This window comes from Bombina bombina, chromosome 4 (genome assembly GCF_027579735.1).
Source record: "Bombina bombina isolate aBomBom1 chromosome 4, aBomBom1.pri, whole genome shotgun sequence".
In the NCBI taxonomy this organism is placed as follows: domain Eukaryota; kingdom Metazoa; phylum Chordata; class Amphibia; order Anura; family Bombinatoridae; genus Bombina; species Bombina bombina.
The window spans coordinates 495,524,574-495,548,290 of NC_069502.1; the positions used below are offsets into that span (position 1 = coordinate 495,524,574).

Sequence of the window (23,717 nt, forward strand, 5' to 3'; positions counted from 1 at the left end):
TAATTATTGCAGCCATGTTCCATAATCGTAAAATGCTAGAATTTCAGTTTAATAGTCAAAGAGAATTACATACTATGGGGTATATTTATTAAGCTCCGTATGGAGCTTGATGCCCCTTGTTTCCGGCGAGCCTTCACGATCGCCGGAAACAGAAGTTATAAAACAGCAGTATAAAGACCGCTGCTTCATAACTTGTCCGCCTGCTCTGAGGCCGCGGACAGAAATCAACCCGATTGGTTGGCATTGCATCAGCAGTTCACAAGAACTGCTGGTACAATGATAAATGCCGACAGCGTATGCTGTCAGCATTTATCGATGTACAGCGGACATGATTCGCTATATCGGATCATGTCTGCTCGCACCATAGTAAATAGGGCCCAGTATCTCACAAAAGTGAGTACATCCCTCACATTTTTGTAAATATTTTATTATATCTTTCCATGTGACAACACTGAAGAAATGACACTTTGCTACAATGTAAAGTAGTGAGTGTACAGCCTTTATAAGAGTGTAACTTTGCTGTCCCCTCACAATAACTCAACACACAGCCATTAATGTCTAAACCGTTGGCAACAAAAGTGAGTCCAAATTGGGCCTAATTAGCCATTTTGATGTGACTCATTAGTGTTACAAGGTCTCAGGTGTGAATGGGGAGCAGGTGTGTTAAATTTGGTGTTATCACTCTCACCCTCTCTCATACTAGTCACTGGACGTTCAATATGGCACCTCATGGCAAAGAACTCTCTGTGGATCTGAAAAAAAGAATTGTTGCTCTACATAAAGATGGCCTAGGCTATAAGAAGATTGTCAAGACCCTGAAACTGAGCTGCAGCACAGTGGGCAAGACCATACACCGGTTTCACAGGACAGGTTCCACTCAGAACAGGACTCGCCATGGTTGACCAAAGAAGTTGAGTGTACGTGCTCAGTGTCATATACAGAGGTTGCCTTAGGGAAATAGACGTATGAGTGCTGCCAGCATTGCTGCAGAGGTTGAAAGGATGGGGGGTCAGCCTGTCAGTGCTCAGAACATACGCCGCACACTGCATCAAATTTGTCTGCATGGCTGTCGTCCCAGAAGGAAGTCTCTTCTAAAGATGATGCATAAGAAAGCCTGCTAACAGTCTGCTGAAGAAAAGCAGACTAAGGACATGGATTACTGGAACCATGTCCTGTTGTCCGATGAGATCAAGATAAACTTATTTGGTTCAGATGGTGTCAAGCGTGTGTGGCGGCAACCAGGGAGGATTAAGAACAAGTGTGTCTTGCCTATAGTCAAGCATGGTGGTGGAAGTATCATGGTCTGGGCCTGCATGACTGCTGATGGCACTGGGGAGCTAAAGTTCATTGAGGGAACCATGAATGCCAATATATACTGTGACATACTGAAACAGAGCATGATCCACTCCCTTCAGAGACTGGGCCGCAGGGAGGGCAGTATTCCAACATAACAACCCCAAACACACCTGCAAGACGACCACTGACTTGCTAAAGAAGCTGAGGGTAAAGGTGATGGACTAGCCAAGCATGTCTTCAGACCTAAACCCTATTGGGCATCTGTGGGGCATCCTCAAATGGAAGGTGGGGGTGCGCAAGGTCTCTAACATGCACCAGCTCCGTGATGTTGTCCTGGAGGAGTGGAAGAGGACTCCAGTGGCAACCTGTGAAGCTCTGGTGAACTTCATGCCCAAGAGGGTTAAGGCAGTGATGAAAAATAATGGTGGCCACATAACATATTAACACTTTGGGCCCAATTTGGACATTTTCACTTAGGGGTGTACTCACTTTTATTGCCAACGGTTTAGACATTAATGGCTGTGTGTTGAGTTATTTTGAGGGGACAGCAAATTTACACTGTTATACAGGCTGTACACTCACTACTTTATATTGTAGCAAAGTGTCATTTCTTCAGTGTTGTCACATGAACGGATATAATAAAATATTTACAAAAATGGGAGGGGTGTAATTTTTGTGAGATACTGTATATAAGGACCAAAATTGATAATAAACCATTGCGGTTGATATACAGGTGAAACTCGAAAAATTAGAATATCGTGCAAAAGTTCATTTATTTCACTAATGCAACTTAAAAGGTGAAACTAATATATGAGATAGACTCATTACATGCAAAGCAACATAGTTCAAGCCATGATTTGTCATAATTTTGATGATTATGGCTTACAGCTCATGAAAACCCAAAATCCACAATCTCAGAAAATTAGAATATTACATGCAATCAATAAAACAAGGATTGTACATAGAACAATATCGAACCTCTGAAAAGTATAAGCATGCATACTGTATGTATTCAGTACTTGGTTTGGGCCCCTTTTGCAGCAATTACTGCCTCAATGCGGCGTGGCATGGAAGCTATCAGCCTGTGGCACTGCTGAGGTGTTATGGAATGCTTCAATAGCGGCCTTCAGCTCTTCTGCATTGTTTGGTCTCATGTCTCTCACCTTTCTCTTGGCAATGCCCCATAGATTCTCAATGGGGTTCAGGTCAGGCGAGTTTGCTGGCCAATCAAGCACAGTAATCCCACGGTCATTGAACCAGGTTTTGGTGCTTTTGGCAGTGTGGGCAGGTGCCAAGTCCTGCTGGAAAATGAAGTCAGTATCCCCATAGAGCTCATCTGCGGAAGGAAGCATGAAGTGCTCCAAAATCTCCTGGTAGATGGCTGCGTTGACCCTGGACTTAATGAAGCACAGTGGACCAACACCAGCAGATGACATGGCTCCCCAAATCAACACAGACTGTGGAAACTTCACACTGGACTTCAAGCATCTTGAAGTGTGTGCCTCTCCATTCTTCCTCCATACTCTGGGTCCTTGGTTTCCAAATGAGATGCAAAATTTGCTCTCATCAGAAAAGAGGACTTTGGACCACTGAGCAACAGACCAGGTCTGTTTTTTTTAGCCCAGGTAAGACGCTTCTGATGTTGTTTGTTGCTCAGGAGTGGCTTGACAAGAGGAATACAACATTTGAAGCCCATGTCCAGGATCCGACTGTGTGTGGTGGCTCTTGATGCACTGACTCCAGCCTCAGTCCACACCTTGTGAAAGTCCCCAACACTTTTGAATGGCCTTTTTCTTGACAATCCTCTCCAGGCTGCGGTCATCCCTGCTGCTTGTGCACCTTTTTTCTTCCACACTTTTCCCTTCCACATAACTTTCTATTAATGTGCTTTGATACAGCACTTTGGGAACATCCAACCTCTTTTGCAATTACCTTTTGAGGCTTTCCCTCCTTATGGAGGGTGTCAATGATGGCTTTCTGCACAACTGTCAGGTCAGCAGTCTTTCCCATTATTGTGATTCCTACTGAACCAGACTGAGAGATAATTTAAAGGCTCAGGAACCCTTTGCAGGTGTTATGGCTTAATTAGCTGATTAGAGTGGGACACTTTGAGAATAGAATATTGCACCTTTTCACAATATTCTAATTTTCTGAGATTGTGGATTTGGGGTTTTCATGAGCTGTAAGCCATAATCATCACAATTATGACAAATCACAGCTTGAACTATGTTGCTTTGCATGTAATGAGTCTATCTCATATATTAGTTTCACCTTTTAAGTTGCATGAGTGAAATTAACTTTTGCACAATATTCTAATTTTTCGAGTTTCACCTGTATGAAAATGAGAACAATGGCCTTAAAGGGACACCTCTCTAGGCTGCCTAGAGAAGCCAAAAAGCAAAACTTGTAACCTGGGTTTTTAATTTCTGCAAATTGCCTAAACCAACTACTTGATTTGCAGGAGTTGCAGGTTAAATTAGCTTTTTTGGTCTCTTTAAGGAGCGTGGGAAAATCACAATTTTTATACAAAAGCAAGGGGCGTCAAATGCAATTGTAAAGGGACATAGGGATTTTTCTGATTAGACACACTATTTAAATACCAGTGCATGGGGGATGCAGCTTCAACAGTAATAACTTTCACTAGAAGCATTTTTGCTAATAGGTATTTACTGCAAAAACTATTCATTACTATTGGGAATTAAGAACCTGCCCACCAGGAGGAGGCAAAGACAACCCAGCCAAAGGCTTAAAAACCTCCCCCACTCCCCTCATCCCCCAGTCATTCTGCCGAGGGAACAAGGAACAGTAGGAGAAATATCAGGGTATAAGTGGTGCCAGAAGAAAACATTAAATTTAGGTCCGCACACCAGAGACACGGGCGGGAGCCGTGGACTCTCGTCCCCACGATGGAAATAAAATTATCAGGTAAGCATAAGTTATTTTTTCCGTCTAAAGGGGAGGAGAGTCCACAGCGTCATTGATTACTATTGGGAAAAATATACCCAAGCTCTAGAGGACACTGAATGAAACCAGGAGGGCAAAGGCGGACCCTTAAACTGAGGGCACCACAGCCCGTAGAACCTTTCTCCCAAAAACAGCTTCCGCAGAAGCAAAGACGTAAAATTTGTAAAACTTTCTGAAAGTATGCAAGGAGGACTAGCCGCCTTACAAATCTGCTCCATAGAAGCCTCATTTTTGAAAGCCCAAGAAGAAGCTACTGCTCTAGAGGAATGAGCCGTAATCCTCTGAGGGAGCTTATGTCCCGCCGTCTCATAGGCGAAGCGGATCAAGCTCCTCAGCGAAAAAGACAAAGAAGTAGCAGAGGCCTGCTGACCCCTGCGCTTTCCTGAATAGACTACAAAAAGAGAGTTAGATTGTCTTTAGTCGCCTGAAGATAGAACTTCAAGGTACGAATCACATCCAGATTATGAAGTAGCCTCTCCTTAGAAGAAGAGGGGCTAGGGCACAAATAAGGAACAACTATTTCCTGATTGATGTTACGGTCAGACACCACCTTGGGAAGAAAACCCAAGCCTGTGCGAAGAACAGCCTTATCCGCGTGAAACACCAGATAAGGGGGCTCCTGTTGCAAGGCCGCCAGTTCAGAAACTCTGCAGGCCGATGTGAAGGCTAACAGAAAAAGAACCTTCCAAGAAAGGACCCTTATGTCAAGAGAATGCATACGCTCAAACGGAGCCCTCTGTTAAACCTTAAGAACCAAATTCAATTGCCACGGGGGAGCAGACTGCCTAAAGACAGGCCTGATTCTAGATAGGGCATGAACAAAGGATTGAATGTCAGGAAGCTCAGCGAGCTATGCAACAACACTGATAGAGCCGTGTTCTGTCCCTTCAAGGAACTAGCGGCAAGACCCTTCTCCAAACCCTCTTGGAGAAAGGACAAGATCCTGGATACCTTCACCTTGTGCCAAGGATATTCATGTCTCTCACACCAGGACAAGTAAACTCTCCACACCTTATGGTAGATGCACAGAGTGACTGGCTTTCTTGCCTGAAGTAGAGTATCAATCACAGTGTTAGAAAAACCTCTCTTGGCTAGGACTAGGCGTTCAATCTCCATGTCAGCCTCAGAGAATCTAGATTCTGATGTTGAAAAGGACCCTGTTCCAACAGATCCCTGCGACAGGGTAACCTCCACAGCGGAGAGGATGACATCTCCACCAGATCCGCAAACCACGTCCTCCGTGGCCACGAAGGAGCAATCAGAATGGACGACGCTCTCTTCTCGTTTATGTGTGCCACTATACAAGGTAGAAGTGGTAACAGAGGAAAAATGTTCACTAGACTGAACTCCCAAGGTACCGCCAACGCATCTATCAGCCCTGCTTGGGGGTCCCTTGACCTCGATCTGTATCGGGGAGGTTTGCAATTTAATCGGGATGCCATGAGATTGATCTCTAGCGTCCCCCATCTGAGACAAATCTTCGCAAACACCTCGGGGTGAAGAGACCATTCTCCCTGATAAAATGTTTTCCTGCTGAGAAAGTCCGCTTCCTAGTTTTCCACACCAGGGATGTGGATCGCTGAGAGTGAACAGCCGTGGGTCTCCGCCCACTCCAGAATCCTCATTGCTAGGGAGCTCCTCATACCCCCCTGGTGGTTGATGTATGCCACTGAGGTAATCTTGTCCTTTTGGAACCTGATGAAGTTGCATTCCCCCAGACAGGGCCACTCCTTCAGAGTGTTGTAGATCGCTCACAGTTCCAGGATATTTATTGGAAGAAGAGACTCCAGTCGAGACTATTTTCCCTGTGCTATCCTGGCACTCCAAACAGCTCCCCATCCCGTCAGACTCGCGTCCGTGGTCACAATTTCCCAGGACGGTCTCAAGAAGCATGTCCCCATGGACAACTGGACGGCTCCACCAAGAGAGGGAAGTCCGAGTCCACGCATCCATGGATATCAGTTGTGACAGATCGGAATGATCACCGTTCCACTGTCTCAACATGCACAGTTAAAGAGGTCTGAGATTAAATCTTGCGAATGGAATGACGTCTATGCTGGAGACAATGAGCCCAATCACCTCCATACACTGAGCCACTGAGAAACTCCTTGAGGACTGAAGGGCAAGACAGGCGGATGCAATCTTCCTGCGTCGCTCATCTGTGAGGAATATCTTCATGGACACGGAGTCTAGTATCATGCCCAAAAAACTCCACCCTGGTGCTGGGAACCAGGGAGCTCTTTCCGGAGTTGATCTTCCAACTGTGAGATTGAAGTAACAGAAGCAGAGCTCTTGAGTTGACTTCTGCCAGACGGTGCCTGAACCAGAATGTCGTCCAGGTAGGGCGCCACTGCAATACCCCTGGATCTGGTCAGGCCCCCAGAACCTTTGTGAAGACTCTTGGGGCCGTCGCCAGACCGAAGGGAAGGGCCACAAATTGAAAATGTTGGTCCAGAAACGCAAATCTGAGAAACTTGAAGCGGTCCCTGTGAATTGGAACATGCAGGTAGGCATCCTTCAAGTCTATTGTGGTCATGAACTGCCCCTCTTGAACTAGAGGCAAAATGGACCTGATTGTCTCCATTTTGAATGATGGAACGGACAGGAACTTGTTTAAACACGTTAAATCCAGAATCGGGCGGAACATGCCCTCCTTCTTTGGAACCACAGATTTAAATAGTACTCTAGACCCCTTTCTGCATGGGGTACTGGTACGATAACACCTAGAGATGAGAGATCCCTCACACACTCTAGAAAGGCCTCTCTCTTTTCCGGCCTTGAAGACAGGTTTGAAACAAGGAATCTGCCCCTGGGTGGAAGGGACCTGAACCCTATCCTGTAACCCTAGGCGACAACCTCCAGAACCCAAGGGTCCTGAACATCCTGCAACCAGGCGTCGGAGAAAAGAGACAATCTGCCCCCTACTCAGTCCGTAGACCTGTCTGGGGCCGCCCTTTCATGCTGATTTTGTTTTGGCGGGCTTCGTGTTCTGCTTAGACTTGTTCCAAGCCTGACCAGGCTCCCTTAGGTTGGTCCGCCTTCGCGGTGGGCTGCTGGCATTGGGCCCTGTCCTCGCGAAAGGGACGAAAATTAGAACCCTTAGGCTTAGCCTTCTTATCCTGGGGCAGGAAGGCACCCTTGCCTCCCATAACCATGGATATAATCGAGTCCAGGCCTGGACCGAACTAAATCTTACCTTGAAAAGGCAGGGACAGTAACCTCAGCTTAGAAGTCATGTCCGCCGACCAAGATTTTAGCCACAGCAACTTGCGTGCTAAAACGGAAAATCCTGACACCATAGCGTTCAGGCAAATAATATGCATATTGGCATTGCAAATGAAAGAATTGGCAACCTTTAGCGCCTTAATCCTTTCCTGAACTTCTTCGAAAGAGGGCTCGCCCTCAATCATCTCGCACAGAGAATCACACCAATATGATGGAGCTCCGGCAACCACGGCGACGGCCGCTGCGGGTTGAAAAACAAACCCTGTGTGTTGAAACTTTTTCCTTAACATGTTTTCCAATTTTTTATCCATGGGCTCCTTGAACGACGAGCTATACTCTAGAGGAATAGTAAGACACTTAGCGAGAGTGGAGATAGATCCATCCACCATGGGAATGGTTACCCACAGCTCAAGCTGGGTCTCCGGAACGAGAAAAAGCTTTTTAAAATTAGAGGAAGGAGAAAAGGAAGAACCTAATCGCTCCCATTCATTCTTTATAATATTTGCCATTTTCACAGGAACCGGGAAGGTCTGAGGCACCACCCTGTCCTCATTCACCCTGTCCAGCTTAGGAATAGAAGGTTCTTCCAGAAGCTTCAGCTCCGGACCTACAGAGTAGCAAGCACTTGCTTCAGCAAAAAGCGCAAATTCTCCATTTTAAACCTATAGCCAGGCTCCTCCGCCGCCAGAAGTTTAGATGACACAGACTCCGAAACAGAAGGAACCCCCTCCGAAGCATCGGAGTGGGCCTCATCATCGTACCACTCCGCAGGAGTTTCCGACATAGATGAATCCTGAGTCGGGCCGCTCTGGAAAGCTCTACGCTTGCACTTAGCAGAACGCAGTAAAGCATGGATCACTTTAGAGACTGGCGGCCAGCAAATTTCCCCCGAAGGGGTAACAGTCAGACCCTGGGTCGCTGCATGTGGAATAGGGGATGCAATTAGGGAACGCACCTCACAGGACGGAGAGCCCTCAGAGGTGGATGGCTCAGTGGTACTAGACATTCTCTTATTTTTAGATGTTGTAGCTCTTTCAAGGCATGTGGAACATAGTTGTGCAGGCTGGTCTACCGGAACCTCACAATAAATACAGGTAAAAGAATTAGATAAAGAGGGAGTACCCTCCAACTCGTCAGAATCCTCCATAGCTTTTATCTTAATTAGCAAAATTAAGAACAGGCACCTTTATAAACGCCAATGGCTGGGGCACTCATCACCTCCTAGGACCCAGACTAGAGAAACCACTTTGTCTCCTCCGTCGCAGATCAGACCGGAAGTGAAGAGACCTAACAAGAATGACCCTGAAGAAAGGACAAAACTTGCCAAAAAAGGATGCGCAAAACTCCCGGAAATGAATTTCCACATTGCCAGAGCCTCATCCTGAACATAGCGCACCAATGACACAATAAAGAATATCATGTATAAACCCCCCCCCCCTGTTCAATAATCACCTTTCCAGGAATATTAACCCTTGATTCTATCACGATAAAAGGCGCCACACTGTGGCCCAGTCTTCTGTGTTATCAATATAATAAAAAATGAAACAATCTTACCAGAATCCATGCCATGGAACAGAAACACGGTCTTTCAAGTGTTACAGGTCGTAGCATCGCTCCTTACATGGACTTGAGAGAAGAAATCGGTCTGTGAAACTCATCAATAACGATTGCTGTAGGAGCTGTTAATATGAGTCGGGATGGTGTCGCAGAGGAGAGCTCTCCCTGCATCTCCGGTCTCAAACTTTCACCCAGGCCCTCAACTGAAAGGCTTGTTAGGGCTACTTAAACTCCCGTCCCATATTGAAGAGTAGAATTCTCCATAAGAGACCTCTGAAACTTCGGCACCTCTCTGTCATCCTCCTGTGACGAAAGGAAAAGAATGACTAGGGGATGAGGGGAGTGGGGGAGGTATTTAAGCCTTTGGCTGGGTTGTCTTTGCCTCCTCCTGGTGGCCAGGTTCTTAATTCCCAATAGTAATGAATGAAGCTGTGGACTCTCCTCCCCTTTATATGGAAAATGCTTTTATTCACAATTGAAATGCAGTTTTGCAAATTTCAGTTTTGACCATAATGTCCTTTTAAAGAAGAGATGGATAACAAATACAATTTTGTGATTAAACAAAAACTACAACTGTTTTATATTAAACACAATCAATACAATTCTATTCACAGTTTATAAAGCAAGATCTGACTTGGTATGGAATGATGAAGCAGTGCATCCAAACGTAAACCACACTCGATATTTGCAGTGGTAAGAAAAAATTAAACAACTTTTCAAAGGTAACTATCTAAATAAAACACAAAGTCTTAGGCACCAATTCTATAAAGTTCTCTGCGCTGGTGAGATTCTATAAGAATGCCTACTATCCCTTTTATTTCCCTGGTGGAATTCTATAAATGCACTTATTACCCTGTAAACAGGGTGTCTCGCTAAGGGGCGTATACTGCATTTTCATATGGGGAGGAGATGCATAAATTACAAAAGTGCACCATTAAAACATAATTTATGCTTACCAGATAAATTCCTTTCCTTATGGATAGGGGGAGTCCAAGGCTTCATTCCTTACTGTTGAGAAATACTACACCTGGCCACCAGGAGGAGGCAAAGACACCCCAGTCAAAGGCTTAAATATCCCTCCCACTTTCTCATTACCCCAGTTATTCTGCCGAGGGAACAAGGAAAAGTAGGAGAAACATTAGGGTATAAATGGTGCCAGAAGAATAAAATAAATATAGGGGATCGCCCATAGACAAGAAAAAAAACGGGCAGGGGCCGTGGACTCTCCCTATCCGGAAGGAAAGGAATTTATCTGGTAAGCATAAATTATGTTTTCCTTCCTAAGGTAGGTAAAGTCCACTGCTTCATTACTTGCTATTGAGAAAACTATACCCAAGCTCCAGAGGACACTGAATGAATAACGGGAGGGAAACAAAAAGGAAGAGGCGGACCCTATTCTGAGGGCACCACAGCCTGCAAAACTTTTCAGCCGAAGCAAAAACATCAAACTTGTAAAATTTTGAAAAAGGCTGTAAGGAGGACCAGCCGCCTTACAAAATTGATCCATAGGGGCCCCCATTCTTAAAGCCCAAGAGGAAGCCACTGCTCTAGTGGAATGAGCCATTATCCTCTCAGGAGGACAATGTCCTGCTGTCTCGCAAGCTAAGTGGATGACACTCCTTAACCAAAAAATAGGGAAGTCAAAGTAGCCTTCTGCCCCTTACGCTTCCCCGAAAAGACAACAAACAAAGAGCAAGATTGTCTAAACTCCTTAGTAGCCTGAAGATAGAACTTCAAGGCGCGAACCACATCCAAATAGTGAAGTAAGCGTTCCTTCAATGAAGAAGGATTAGGACACAAGGAAGGAGCCACAATCTCCTGATTGATGTTGCAATCTGACGCAACTTTTGGAATAAAACCTAATTTAGTAAGTAAAACTGCCTTATCTGCACGAAAAATCAGATAAGGGGGTGCACATTGCAAAGCAGAGATCTCAGAAACTCTGCGCACAGAGGCAATAGCCAATAAAAAGAGAATCTTCCAAGATAACAATTTAATGTCAACGGAATGCAGAGGCTCAAACGGAACCTGTTGCAAAACCTGAAGAACAAGATTTAGAGGCCTATTTATCAAGCCATTAACCGCAAATACGCTGGAATTCCACAGCATAATTGTGGCGAGCCTGATTTGTCTCATTTATCAAAGCCTACAGACCGGCAAAAGTTGAAATCTGTGACGTAACATACGATCCACCGGTCTCAATCCGACACAGATCGATGCTTACGTCATTACAGATGTTCCGAATACAAATTCGGCACTATCTAACTACTTTTGCAAGTTATCAAACTTCTAAAAGGTACGCTCGCCACTATTCCGGCACAGCATACCTGGTTTTCAATCCGCCACCCTGGATGCCGAGGATGCCAAAGGAATCAATGGGAGTCTGAAAACAGTGAAAGCTTATGTTCGCTGCTGCCCGATATCACATTGATTACTATGGTAGAATAAAAGTTAAAGGGCCACTGTAAGTAAATATTTTCTATGCCTGTTACTAACTAACTACCCCAAATACGCTTTTTATCAATAGCATTTCATTAACATATCTCTACCGTATATCAGAAATCTTGTCTGCAAATTTAATTGTTTTCCAAACCCACTCCGTGGGTATCCTTTGCTCTGTACCAATCCGTTTACAATACCTAGGTTTCAAAATGGCGCTTTAAACACAAAGTTATTGGTTTAAGTATTTTGAACACGCAGTGCTGAAAATAGTGGGCAGGATAACGTTATAAAAGTTATAACTTTTAGAACGTTATGAAACTTTGTTTTGGAGAAAATATAGGTCAGTAGGTTTTAATTAATGTTTATTAACTTTAATATGTTAGTTGTTTAGCTTAAAAATTATAACAGAAAGTAATCCTTTAAGTTTACACCTAACACCCTAACATAAGCCCCGAGTCTAAACACCCCTAATCTGCCGCCCGACATCACCGCCACCAACATAATGTTATTAACCCCTATCCCGCCGCTCCCGGAGCCCGTAGCAACTAAATAAAGTTATTAACCCCTATACAGCCGCTCCCAGAGACCGCAGCAACTAAATAAAGTTATTAACCCCTATAAAGCCGCTCCCAGAGACTCCCACAACTAAATAAATGTATTAACTCCTATCCCACCGCTCCCGAAGCCCACCGCAACTAAATTAAGTTATTAACCCTTTAACCTGCCACATAAAAAAAAAACTAACACTAACCCCCGAAGATCCACTTACAGTTTTTGAAGACCCGACATCCATCCTCAACGAAGCGGCAGAAGTTCTCAGCGAAGCCGGCAGAAGTCTTCATCCAAGCGGGCCGAAGTCTTCATCGAAGCCGGCAGAAGTCTTCATCCAGACGGCATCTTCTATTTTCATCCATCTGGCGCGGAGCGGCTCCATCTTCAAGACATCCGGCGCAAAGCATCCTCTTCTTCCGACGTCTTCTGAACAATGAAGTTTCCCTTTAAATGATGTCATCCAAGATGGCGTCCCTTACATTCCGATTAGCTGATAGAAAAAATCCTATTGGTTGTTGCAATCTGCCAATAGGATTGAGCTTTTATCCTATTGGCTGATCCAATCAGTAAATAGGATTAAGCTTGCATTCTATTGGCTATTCCAATCAGCCAATAGAATGCAAGTTCAATCCTATTGGCTGATTGCAACAGCCAATAGAATTAAAGCTCAATCCTTTTGGCTGATTGCAACAGCCAATAGGATTTTTTCCACTTAATTCCTATTGGCTGATAGAATTCTATCAGCCAATCGGAATGTAAGGGACGCCATCTTGGATGACGTCATTTAAAGGGAAACTTCATTGGTAGTTTATTGTAGGCTAGGGTTTTTTTTATTTTGGGGGGCTTTTTTATTTTCATAGGGCTCTTAGATTAGCTGTAATTAGTTTAAATATTTGATAGTTTGTTTTTTATTTTGTGTAACTTAGTGTTTTTAATTTTTTGTAACTTAGTGGGGGGGGGGTTGTAACTTAGTTGTTAGTTTTTTGTAACTTAGTAATATTTAATAGTAAATTTAAATAATTTGAGTAGGGTTAGGTTTTTAAATATGTAATATAGTTCAGTGTTTCTCAACAGCCAGGCCGCGGCCCACTACCGGGCCGCGACGGCCCTGCTGGTGGGCCGCAACCCGACATTGCCTCCAGACACTCGCTTTGACAGGCCCGCCTTTACACATCTCCTAAATTTTGGACGGGGCCTGTCAGAGTGCCACTGCGCATGTCAGTTTGCGCACTGTGAGCATGTAGCGGCGGGCAGGCGGGCGCACTGTGACCGGGTAGAAGCGGCGGACGGCATGCAGAGCGTGAAGCATCGGCTCACAGGTAAGTAAGCCCACTGACACCAATGACATAATTACGGCAACTGACACCAATGTATATATTTAGGGCGGCCATTGGACACCAATGTGTATGTGTAAACTGTGTATATACAGTATATATATATATATATATATATATATAGATCCCACTGACACCATGAATTATCATAAAATAAAATTAACCCACTGTAATATATATATATATATATATATATATATATATATTATAATTATATGATAATTCAGTGTTGTGGGATCCATATATAATATATATAAATGGTTTATAGTGGGTTAGTTTTATAATTCATTGGTGTCAGTGGGATATTAATATGGATCCCACTGACACCAATTAATTATTACATAATTAAACCACTGTAAAAGAGGGAGGAGAGAGAGAGAAAGTGAGGGAGGAGAGAGAGAGAGAAAGAGAGAGAGAGAAAGAGAGGGAGGGGAGAGAGAGAGGGAGGAGAGAGAGAGAAAGAGAGGGAGGAGAGAGAGAGAGAGAGAGAGAGAGAGACAGGAGATAGAGAGAAAGAGAGGGGAGAGGAGAGAAAGAGAGAGAGGGGAGAAGAGAGAGAAAAAGAGAGAGGGGAGAGAGAGAGAGAGAAGAGAGAGGGGAGAAGAGAGAGAGAGAGAGAGGAGAGAGAGAGAGAGAGAGAGAGAGAGAGAAGGAGAGGGGAGGAGAGAGAGAAAGAGAGAGGGGGGAGAGAAAGAGAGGGGAGGAGAGAGAGAGAAAGAGAGAGGGGAGGAGAGAAAGAGACTGTATATATATATATATATATATATATATATTTATAGATATATATATTTCTTGCAAACCTACTGCAACCCACTCCCGATGCTTACCGGACCCTGGACCGGTCCGGCTAAAACTTACCGGGCCTTGAGGTCACTTAGGCTGTGAACCACTGATATAGTTAGTGGTAGTTATGTGGGAGGCCAGGGGTTTAGGGGTTAATACATTTATTTAGTTGCGGAGGGCTACAGGAGCGGAGAGATAGGGCTTAATAACTTTATTTAGTTGTGGTGGGCTCCGGGAGGAGCGAGATAGGGGTTAATACTTTTATTAGAGTTGCGGAGGGATAGGGGTTAATAACTTTATTAGTGTTGCTGTGGGGCTCCGGGAGCAGCGAGATGGGGGTTAATAACTTTATTTAGTTGGGGCGGGGTCCGGGAGCAGCGGGATAGGGGTTAAACATTTTAGTATAGTGGCAGTGTTTAGTGACAGGATATAAATAAAGTTGAGAAAAAGCCGAATAGCAGCGAGATCGATGACTGTTAGTTAACAACAGTCCGCTGCTCATCGCCCTGTACTTGGTGTGTGGCTTTTTGACAGCTTTTTTGATAAATAAGGAGAGCATATTCAGGTCCGCGGCGCGAGATTGTTGGGCGATGTTAGGCGAAGCGTATTGGTGCCGTCGAATGCAGCATAATTGACGGCTTGATAAGTAGGCCCTCTTAGGCTCCAAGGAGGAGCCACAGATCTAAACGCAGGTCTGATCCTAATCAGAGCCTTAACAAAGGACTGCACTTCTGGAAGCTCAGCCAGTCTCTTGTGCAAAAAACAGACAGGGAAGAAATCTGTCCCCTCAGGGAACTAGCAGAAAGGCCTTTTTCCAGTCCATCCTGGAGAGAAAAGCTAAGGTCCTGGCAACCTTAACCTCTGTGCCAGGAAAAAACCACGCTCTTCACACCAGAATAAGTAGGTCCTCCACACCTTGTGGTAGATATGCCAAGTAACTAGTTTACAAGCTTGAATAAGAGTATCAATGATACTCTCAGAGAAACCTCTCTTGGCTAAGACTAATCGTTCAATCTCCACACAGTCAGCCTCAGAGAATATAGATTTTGATGAACAAATGGACCTTGTATCAGCAGGTCTCTGCGACAAGGTAACTTCCACGGAGGAGATAAGGACATCCCCACTAGATCTGCGAACTACGTCCTTCGCGGCCACGATGGAGCAATCAGGATTACTGATACCTACTCCTGCTTGATGCGGGCCACCACACGAGGAAGAAGCAGTAATGGAGGAAAAATATATATGAGTTTAAACCTCCAGGGCACTGCTAGTGCATCTATTAGATCCGCTTGGGGATCCTTCGACCCGTAACTGGGTAGCTTGGTATTGAGACGGGATGCCATGAGATCTATCACCAGCTTCCCCTACTTGCTGCATAATCTCTGCAAATGCCTCGGGATGGAGAGACCATTCCCCTGGATGTAAGGATTGCCTGCTGAGAAAATCCGCCTCCCATGTTGTCACACCCGGTATGTGGATTGCTGACAGCGAACAGCTGTGGGCCTCCCGCCCACTCCAGAAATCTGGGATACTTCCTTCATCACCAAGGAAACTTCTCCGCCCCCCCCCCCCTGATGTTTGATGTAAGCCACCAAGGTTATATTGTCTAATTGGAATCTGATAAACTGGGACGAAACCCAGAAGTGGCCCAAGCCTTCAAGGCCCTTGAAAATAGCTCGTAGTTCCAAAATATTGATCAGGAGGGAGGACTCCTTCTGAGTCCACAACCCCCTGTGCCTTCCTGGCACCCCCAAAACATTCCCACCCGGATAGGCTTGCGTTCGTAGTCACAATCTCCCAGGATGGTCTTAAGAAGCATGTCCCTTGGGACAGATGATCTGACAGAGCCACCAGAGAGTGATTCTCTTGCAGCTGTCTATACAAAGTGTTGAGACAGATCTGAATGATCGCTGTTCCACTGCCTAAGCATGCACATCTTTGTAAAGGTCTCATATGGAACCTGGCAAAAGGAATGATGTTCATAGCAGGGATACCATGAGACCAATCACCTCCATAAACTGAGCCACAGAGGGACTCAAGGAGGTCCAGAGGGCAAGACATGCCGAAGTTAGCTTGCAATGTCTTTGGTCTGTTAGAAATAATCCTCATGGATATGGAGTCTATTATAGTACCCAGGAATTCCACCCTGGTACTTGGATAAGAGAACTCTTTTCCAAGTTTATCTTCGATCCATGTGATCGAAGAAGACTGAGAAGGGAGTCCCGAGAATTCTTCTGCAAGACGAAAGGATGGTGCTTGCACCAGAATATCATCCACAGTATGGGGCTACTGCAATACCCTGAGTTTTCTGGCAACGGCTAGAAGAGCCCCCAGGAAACTTTGAAAGATTCTTGGAGCAGTAGCTAGACCAAACGGAAGGCCAATGAACTGGAATTGATGGTCCAGCAATGCAAACCTCAGGAACTGAAAGTGTTCCTGTGGATTGTAACATGAAGGTAAGCATCCTTCAGATCTTTGTGGTCATAAACTGACCTTCCTGAATTAAGGAAGGATGGACCTTATCGTCTCCATCTTGAAGAAGGGACAACTGAGAAATTTGTCTAAGCACTTAGGTCAAGAATTGGGTGAAAGTTCCCTCCTTCTTTGGGACCACAAAAAGGTTTTGAATAAAACCCCAAACCTCTTTCTTCGATAGGCACCGGGGCCAACAACTCCTAAGGAGGATAGATCCTGAACGCACCCTAGAAAGGCCTCCCTCGTTTCTGGTCTGGTAGACAGATTCAAGAGATGGAGTCTGCCCCTTGGCATATGAGATTTGAAGCCTATCTTGTATCAATGAGATACCACCTCCAGGACCCACAGATCCTGTACATCATTGAACCAGGCGTCTGAAAAAAGAGAAAGTCTGCCCCCTACACGATCTGATCCCAGATAGGGTTGCCGCCCCTTCATGCCAATTTGTTTTTCGGCGGGCTTCTTATTCTGTTTGGATTTATTCCAGGACTGAGCCGGCTTTCAAGTACTCTTGCGTTGCTTGGGCTTGGAGGAGGATTGTTGTCATTAGGATTTGTCAGAACGAAAGGAAAGAAAAGTAGAAGATTGTCGTCCCTTTGATTTGTTCTTCTTATCTTGTGGCTGGAAGGCACCCTTGCCTCTGGTAACCGTAGAATTAATGGAGTCCAGGCCTGGACCAAATAAAATATTTCCCTTGCAGGGAAGAGAAAAGAGTCTGGACTTAGAAGTCATTTCCGCACACCAAGACTTCAACTAGAGTGCCCGGTGGAATAGGACCGCAAAGCCAGAGGCCTTTGCATTTAGTAGGAAAATAATTTGCATGTTCGCATCACAGATAAAAGAATTCGCAATTCTCAGAGCTTTAATTCTGTCTTGAATATCCTTGAGGGGAGACTCCACCTCAATGAGTTCCAACAAAGAGTCGCACCAGTAGGTAGCCGCTCCGGCAACCGCAGCAACTGCAGTTGCCGGTTGAAACAAAAATCCTGTATGTTGAAACATCTTTTTCAGAAAGGTTTCCATTTTCTTATCCATCAGCTCTCTGAACGAAGAACTATCCCCAAGAGGTATAGTAGTACGTTTAGCAAGCGTAGAGGTAGCACCATTCACCTTAGGAATGGAGCCCCACAAATCCAGTTGAGAGTCCGGGACCGGGAACAACATTTTAAAAGTAGATGAGGGGAAAAGGAAGAGCCAATTCTTTCCCATTCATTCTTAATAATGTTCACCATCTTAACCGGCACAGGAAAAGTCAAAGGAACTTTCCTGTCTTCGTAAACTCTGTTTAATTTAGGTATAATAGGTTCTTCAGGCAGCGCGGCCTCTGGAACCTCTACAGTAGACAGAACCTCCTTTAATAAAAAATGCAAGTGCTCAATTTTAAATCTAAAGGACGGTTCCTCTGCAGCAGGAGGCTTAGACGCTAAGGTCACCGACCCAGAAAGTTCACCCTCTGAAGAAACAGAGGTTAACTCATCATCGGATAACTGGGACATAATAGCTAAATCCGATAGAATAATTTAGATGACTCCGGGTCAGGAGAGCTATGTTTAACATTTCTCTTTGTTAGAGCGAGGTAATGCACTGAGGGTCGCAGACACCACTATTTGTAACTGCGCTGCAAAGTTTGCAGGAAGAAGGCTCCCTCGAGATGGAGGATTAGATGAGCTACGGGGAACTGCATGTGGAGTAAATAATGTAGCAAGGGTAGTAATCTCCCAAGATGCCGAGTCCTGAGAGGTAGACGGCTCAGAGGGACTAAGAGCCTTAGCAGGCTTGTCTCCCTTCTTAGACTTTATTACGGTGTTAAGGCATGTGGAACATAATTGAGTGGGCGGGAAAACCACGGCCTCCTCACAATATAAACAGGTATGATTTAGTACAGAAGGAGTACCTTCTAACATGTCAGAGTCCTCCATAGCTCAGGTTATACCCACAGAAGGACACAAATAAAAACGTTTTTTTATTATAGAAAAACGTCACCTTTATACCCAATGGCACTCACCACCTCCTAGACCCAGATAGTTAACAGAGGAAACGCTCTCTTCAGATTCAAGTCTCAGCCGGAATGGAGGAAATGAATATAGACCACACCCGGTCCACATGGAGTGCAAGACAGTACTTTCCCTGTTATTACAAGTACAGCAAGTAGGAGCTGTGCAACACTTTCAAAAAACGAAAGTGAAACTTAAAAGGTGAAACCTGTTTGTTCCAGCCAAAAACCCACAGTCTATCAACCCAGGAAAAAATCACAAAAAGCAGCATGTAAATAATAAATACTGATTATTAACCCCAACTGTTCAATAAACCCCCTTTAGAGGATATTAACCCTGGATCCTATCAAGGTATAAAGGAGCAACACTGTGACCCTATTATAGAATTTTATGTGTAAAAATTGAAACAATCTTACCTTTCAGATCCATGCTGTGGAACAGAACACACAGCCTCTCAAGTGTGACAGTCCTGTATAGCAGCGCTCCAGACATGGACTTGAGTGAGAGAAAGCAAGCAGTGAAACTCATTAACACTGATTGCTTGGAGCTGTTAGCAATAGTCTGGATGGTTTTGCAGGAAAAACTTTCCCTGCATCACCAGACTATAACTTTCATGACTACTTAAAATTCCAGTCCTATCTCGAAGGGCAGATACCCTTTTTTCCAGGACTCTCTGAATCTTCTGACACTTCTCTGCCACCACCTAACGTGATGAAAGGCAAAGAATGACTGGGGTAATGAGGAAGTGCGAGGGATATTAAGCCTTTCGCTGGGGTGTCTGCCTCCTCCTGGTGTGGCCAGGTGTTGTATTTCCCAACAGTAAGGAATTAAGCTGTGACTCTTCTTATCTTAGGAAGGAAATTTGTTATTTTAAAAATCATTACAAAACTAATAAATAATTCACAGAAAAAATATGCAGGAAAAAAGTATATTGTTAAAGTGCATCAAAAAATCATAACAAAATTGTTCACCAAAATCGTATTTTATCAAAAAAATTAAAATTTCTATGTAAATGACATAGGAATAAATTGTATTCAATATGAACAGCGTAAATCGTACACTGTGCAAAAACACAAAGAAATTTGTGGTTCTAAGTACAAAATACAAAGCGTAACTGTTGTTTTTTCGTAAAATGAGCTGAACATGGGTGTATATGTCATTTTCTCTTTTAAAACACGCCGGTTTAACCCTTTGTACTTCACCCTCCATTGCAAACTTTTACCTAGAAGAGAGCTCTAATTATTTGTGTGGGAGACATCTCGCCACTCACAGGGAGAGTCCCTTTTTTTATAGAATTCCATGCCCCTGCCAGTGTTGGCGTGGAAAACCACGTCTAGACCAGCAAATTTTATAGAATCTGACCCTCATTAACATATTACATTATTAAAGGGTCACTACAGTGGAAAATGTATAGTGGCAAAATGACATGATCTAATTCTTACAACATCTAATTTTAAAGGAAATAGTCTAGTCAAAATTAACTTTCATGATTCAGATAGAGCATGCAAGAACTTTCTAATTTACTCCTATTATCAATTTTTCTTTATTCTCTGTATCTTTATTTGAAAAAGCAGAAATGTAAGCATAGGAGCTTTCACATTTTGGTTCAGCACCCGGGTAGCATTTTCTGATTGGTGTCTAAATGTAGCCACTAATCAGCAAGTCTACCCAGGTTCTGAAACAAAAATGGGCTGGCTCCTAAGCTTACATTCAAATAAAGATGCCAAGAGTACCATGACAAATTGATAACAGGAGCAAATAAGAAAGTTGCTTTAAGTTGCATGCTCTATCTGAATCATGAAAGTTTAATTTTGACTTGACTCTACAGCTGGGTCATGGGACTGCTAATTGGCTCACAGGCAGTGTCTGCTCAGAACCAGCAGTTCTCTGCATCTCCAAGGATTCATTCTAATAACTAGTGACCCTACAACTCTATGTGTTTGACCCTCACAAAGATGTTAAGCACATAGAGTTGCAATGTCACTAGTTTTAAAATTGCATGCTCTAACTAAATAACTAGCTCAATATGGAGGAGCTCAGTTAGAGCCCCTCCTCACTCTCAGCTGAAGAAGAAGTTTGGCTCACCCCTACAGCTCTAGCAATGAGTAAGGGCAATCAGTACAGGGCACTTCCTACTTATGTATGATATTATTCACGACATAATGACACCACACATCACCAAAGATGTTATAGGTACGTTGGCAATACGGAAGGACATATGTCACCTCCTCATTATCGAACCGCCATTAAAGGAACAGTAATACACCAATTTTCATATAACTGCATGTAATTGACACTACTATAAAGAAGAATATGCACAGATACTGATCGAAAAATCCAGTATAAAACCTTTTAAAAATGTACTTAGAAGGGTGTGGAGAAAATGGGTTGGATCTACACATATGGTGGTCCCAACTTAATTTCCCTGTGGAAAAAAGTGTTCCGCCTCTGCAAGGATTTAGGTGTTCACCTTCAATTCAAAACCAGATATTTCCCTATTCAACATTCTAACCTATTAAAATACCAAAGCCACTCACTACGCCTGACAATCTTCATATTTGCAGCAAAGAAAATCTGCATAGCCAAGAGCTGGAAACAAGCTGCTCCCCTGATTTCTCCCTAATCATTGACTCTGTAAACGTCTTCGCTAAAATGGAAAGAGGTTTTTATCTCAGCTTAAACAAAGAGGACAGCTACTGGGCCATATGGGAAACAAGGTTTAACTACCGCTTTCTAGAGAGGTCTACACATCTGCCCATTACAGAATCAATTGTCATTCTGACCCCCCCTTTTTTCCCCTCTCTTTATCCCTGACCGTTTTACCTTATTCCCCTCTTCCTTTATTTCTCCCTATCTCCCCCCATCCCTTAACCTGATCCCTACCTTAAATTATTAGATTGACCTACCTGATAAGCCCGCACAACCTGATTAATATCAAGGGAGGCATAAGCGCCCCCCAAGTTACCCCCCCCTTTACTGATTCCTTAATAGTATCATACTTAGAGAAATAAATGTGTTTTAAGCATTCAGCTATGTTGCCGAACAAGTATATGTCTCCTGTTTTCTCAGTTTTTGAATATATTATCATATTTGATGTTAAACTATCCTTGCTTTAACGGGTTATATTATCTGGAACTCTAGCAGCCGCTTGCGCCTACCCTAACTGTGTGTTAATTTCCCAGAGTCACTTGTGCATCAAATATGGCTCCTCCGATATGAGGAGCCGGGACGAAATCCAAGATCTTGAAGGACTCTGTGGACTCCAGAACGTATCATTTTTCTATGCACTACATTAAACAGCTGAAAAGTGTTGTCTTATGTTTTATTTTCTATGCTTATATGAGGTACAAGAGATTCAATAAAGCATTTAAAAACTAAAAAAAAAAGAAGCTCCAAGTTTAGCACTGTTGATCAGGTTAGCTGAAACATCCAGTGAAAGGGGCAGGAAAAGACACTCCCCCCTTCCCTGCATATGAAAAAAACAGATTATATAAACAGGTGAGCAGGAGTTTGTATACACCAGTATACAGCTGACACTTTTGGGGCTTGGTTAGGAGTTTGAAAATCAGCACAACGTTATTAAAAAATAAGCAAAACTAAACATTGTTACAAAAACACTCCCAGATGGGCTATATAAGGACCATCTACAAAATATTTATGCAAGTAAAAATCTGGTGTAGAATGGCCCTTTAAGTGAGGGATGAAAATACTGAGTGTTTCTCCACATTCAAGAGGTGAAAAATTTACAGTTGTATTTCTTTGTAAATTCTGTGCTGTACTATCCGTCTCAAGATTATGAAAGCCTGCTCCATCCCACCAATACAACTGCTTAAGCTCACAAAGTAAGTATAAAACAGTATCAGTTGTGCTAAGTTCCATCTTCTGATTTTTTTATATACTGTATTAATATGCTTCCTTTTCTGATCTTTCACATGCATGACAGAATCTGTTGGTATTCATGTCCTTTAGTTATACAGCACTTCTCAAATCACTTTAACAGCAGGGCTTTTTGAGTCTCATTGCAATAAAAAAAAAATCAAATATCTCATACCTGTATCTATGAATGACGGCGTTAAATAGTCTTCCATCTCTCCAGCAGGTGGTAAAATTTTCACAGCGTATTCCACCATAACCGTCTGTTGTCCGTTGTGTCCAAAGGAGCAGCCTCTCTTTGGCAGACATATCTTCTGACTCCCCAGTAACATGGATGTCAGAAATCTGAAATAGAAACAGGAGAACATCTGTTAAATCAACATGATGAAGTAAATGTTTTACCTACATTCCCAAGATTTATTATGATTTATTTGTATTTTTAACAAAAGTAAACATTGCATTGTTGTTGATTACAATTATAACCAATTGGCACTTACATTTGCCCTATTCTATGTGCCTAACAGAACATGAGCACAAGTAAGAAATCCCAAATCCGAAATTCCACAATCCAGAATTATTGCTAAATCAAACATTTTCATGGAGTTTGGATATTGAAAAACAATTGCAGCAAACCAGCTGTTAATTTGTTTTAAAAACATTTAGGACTTGGTTGATATGTATTCTATAGCAAAGACAACAGACGTTGGTCCAATAAGTATAAAGTGTTTAGTTTCCATTTTAATTAGTGGCACTTTAGAAAGCAAGACCATTGGCAAATTAACAATTAAACTTTTAGCCCTTTGTTCTACCAATATGAAAAAACTGTGTCAATAAATATCAACTCGACATATTAAAAGTCTAAGATATAGACATGTATATATTTGATTAGTGTGCAAAAGTTATAATATGCAGTATAAACATACTTTTTTTATAGTTAGAGTCAGTATTAACTTCCAGAATTTCCTGTCTTTAATGGATACTGAATATGAGTACGGTCAGGGCCGTCTTTAACACAGGGTAAAAGGGGCAGCTGTCCAGGGCCCAGTCTTTGTTAAGGGGACTAAGAGTTCATGCCAGACTCTGATGTCATGTGACATGGGACAGACACACACAGTCAGTCCTAATACGTCACACTCAAAAGTTCTCTGCTTATATTTATTTGTGAGAAACTGTGCCAGGACTGTGCCGGGTAGTGTCATGTGACATGCCAAGCTAGTGCCAT

The 23,717-nt window shown here is 43.4% G+C and overlaps 1 protein-coding gene across 1 annotated transcript in view; it reads right to left on the bottom strand.

The window, feature by feature from the left end:
* LOC128656482 (dystonin-like) overlaps nt 1-23,717 on the bottom strand; it is a 958,955-nt gene that overhangs the window by 572,610 nt on the left and 362,628 nt on the right. Inside the window, 1 exon segment of the mRNA XM_053710402.1 lies at nt 22,674-22,840. Within this exon segment, the coding sequence (XP_053566377.1) occupies nt 22,674-22,840 (167 nt within the window).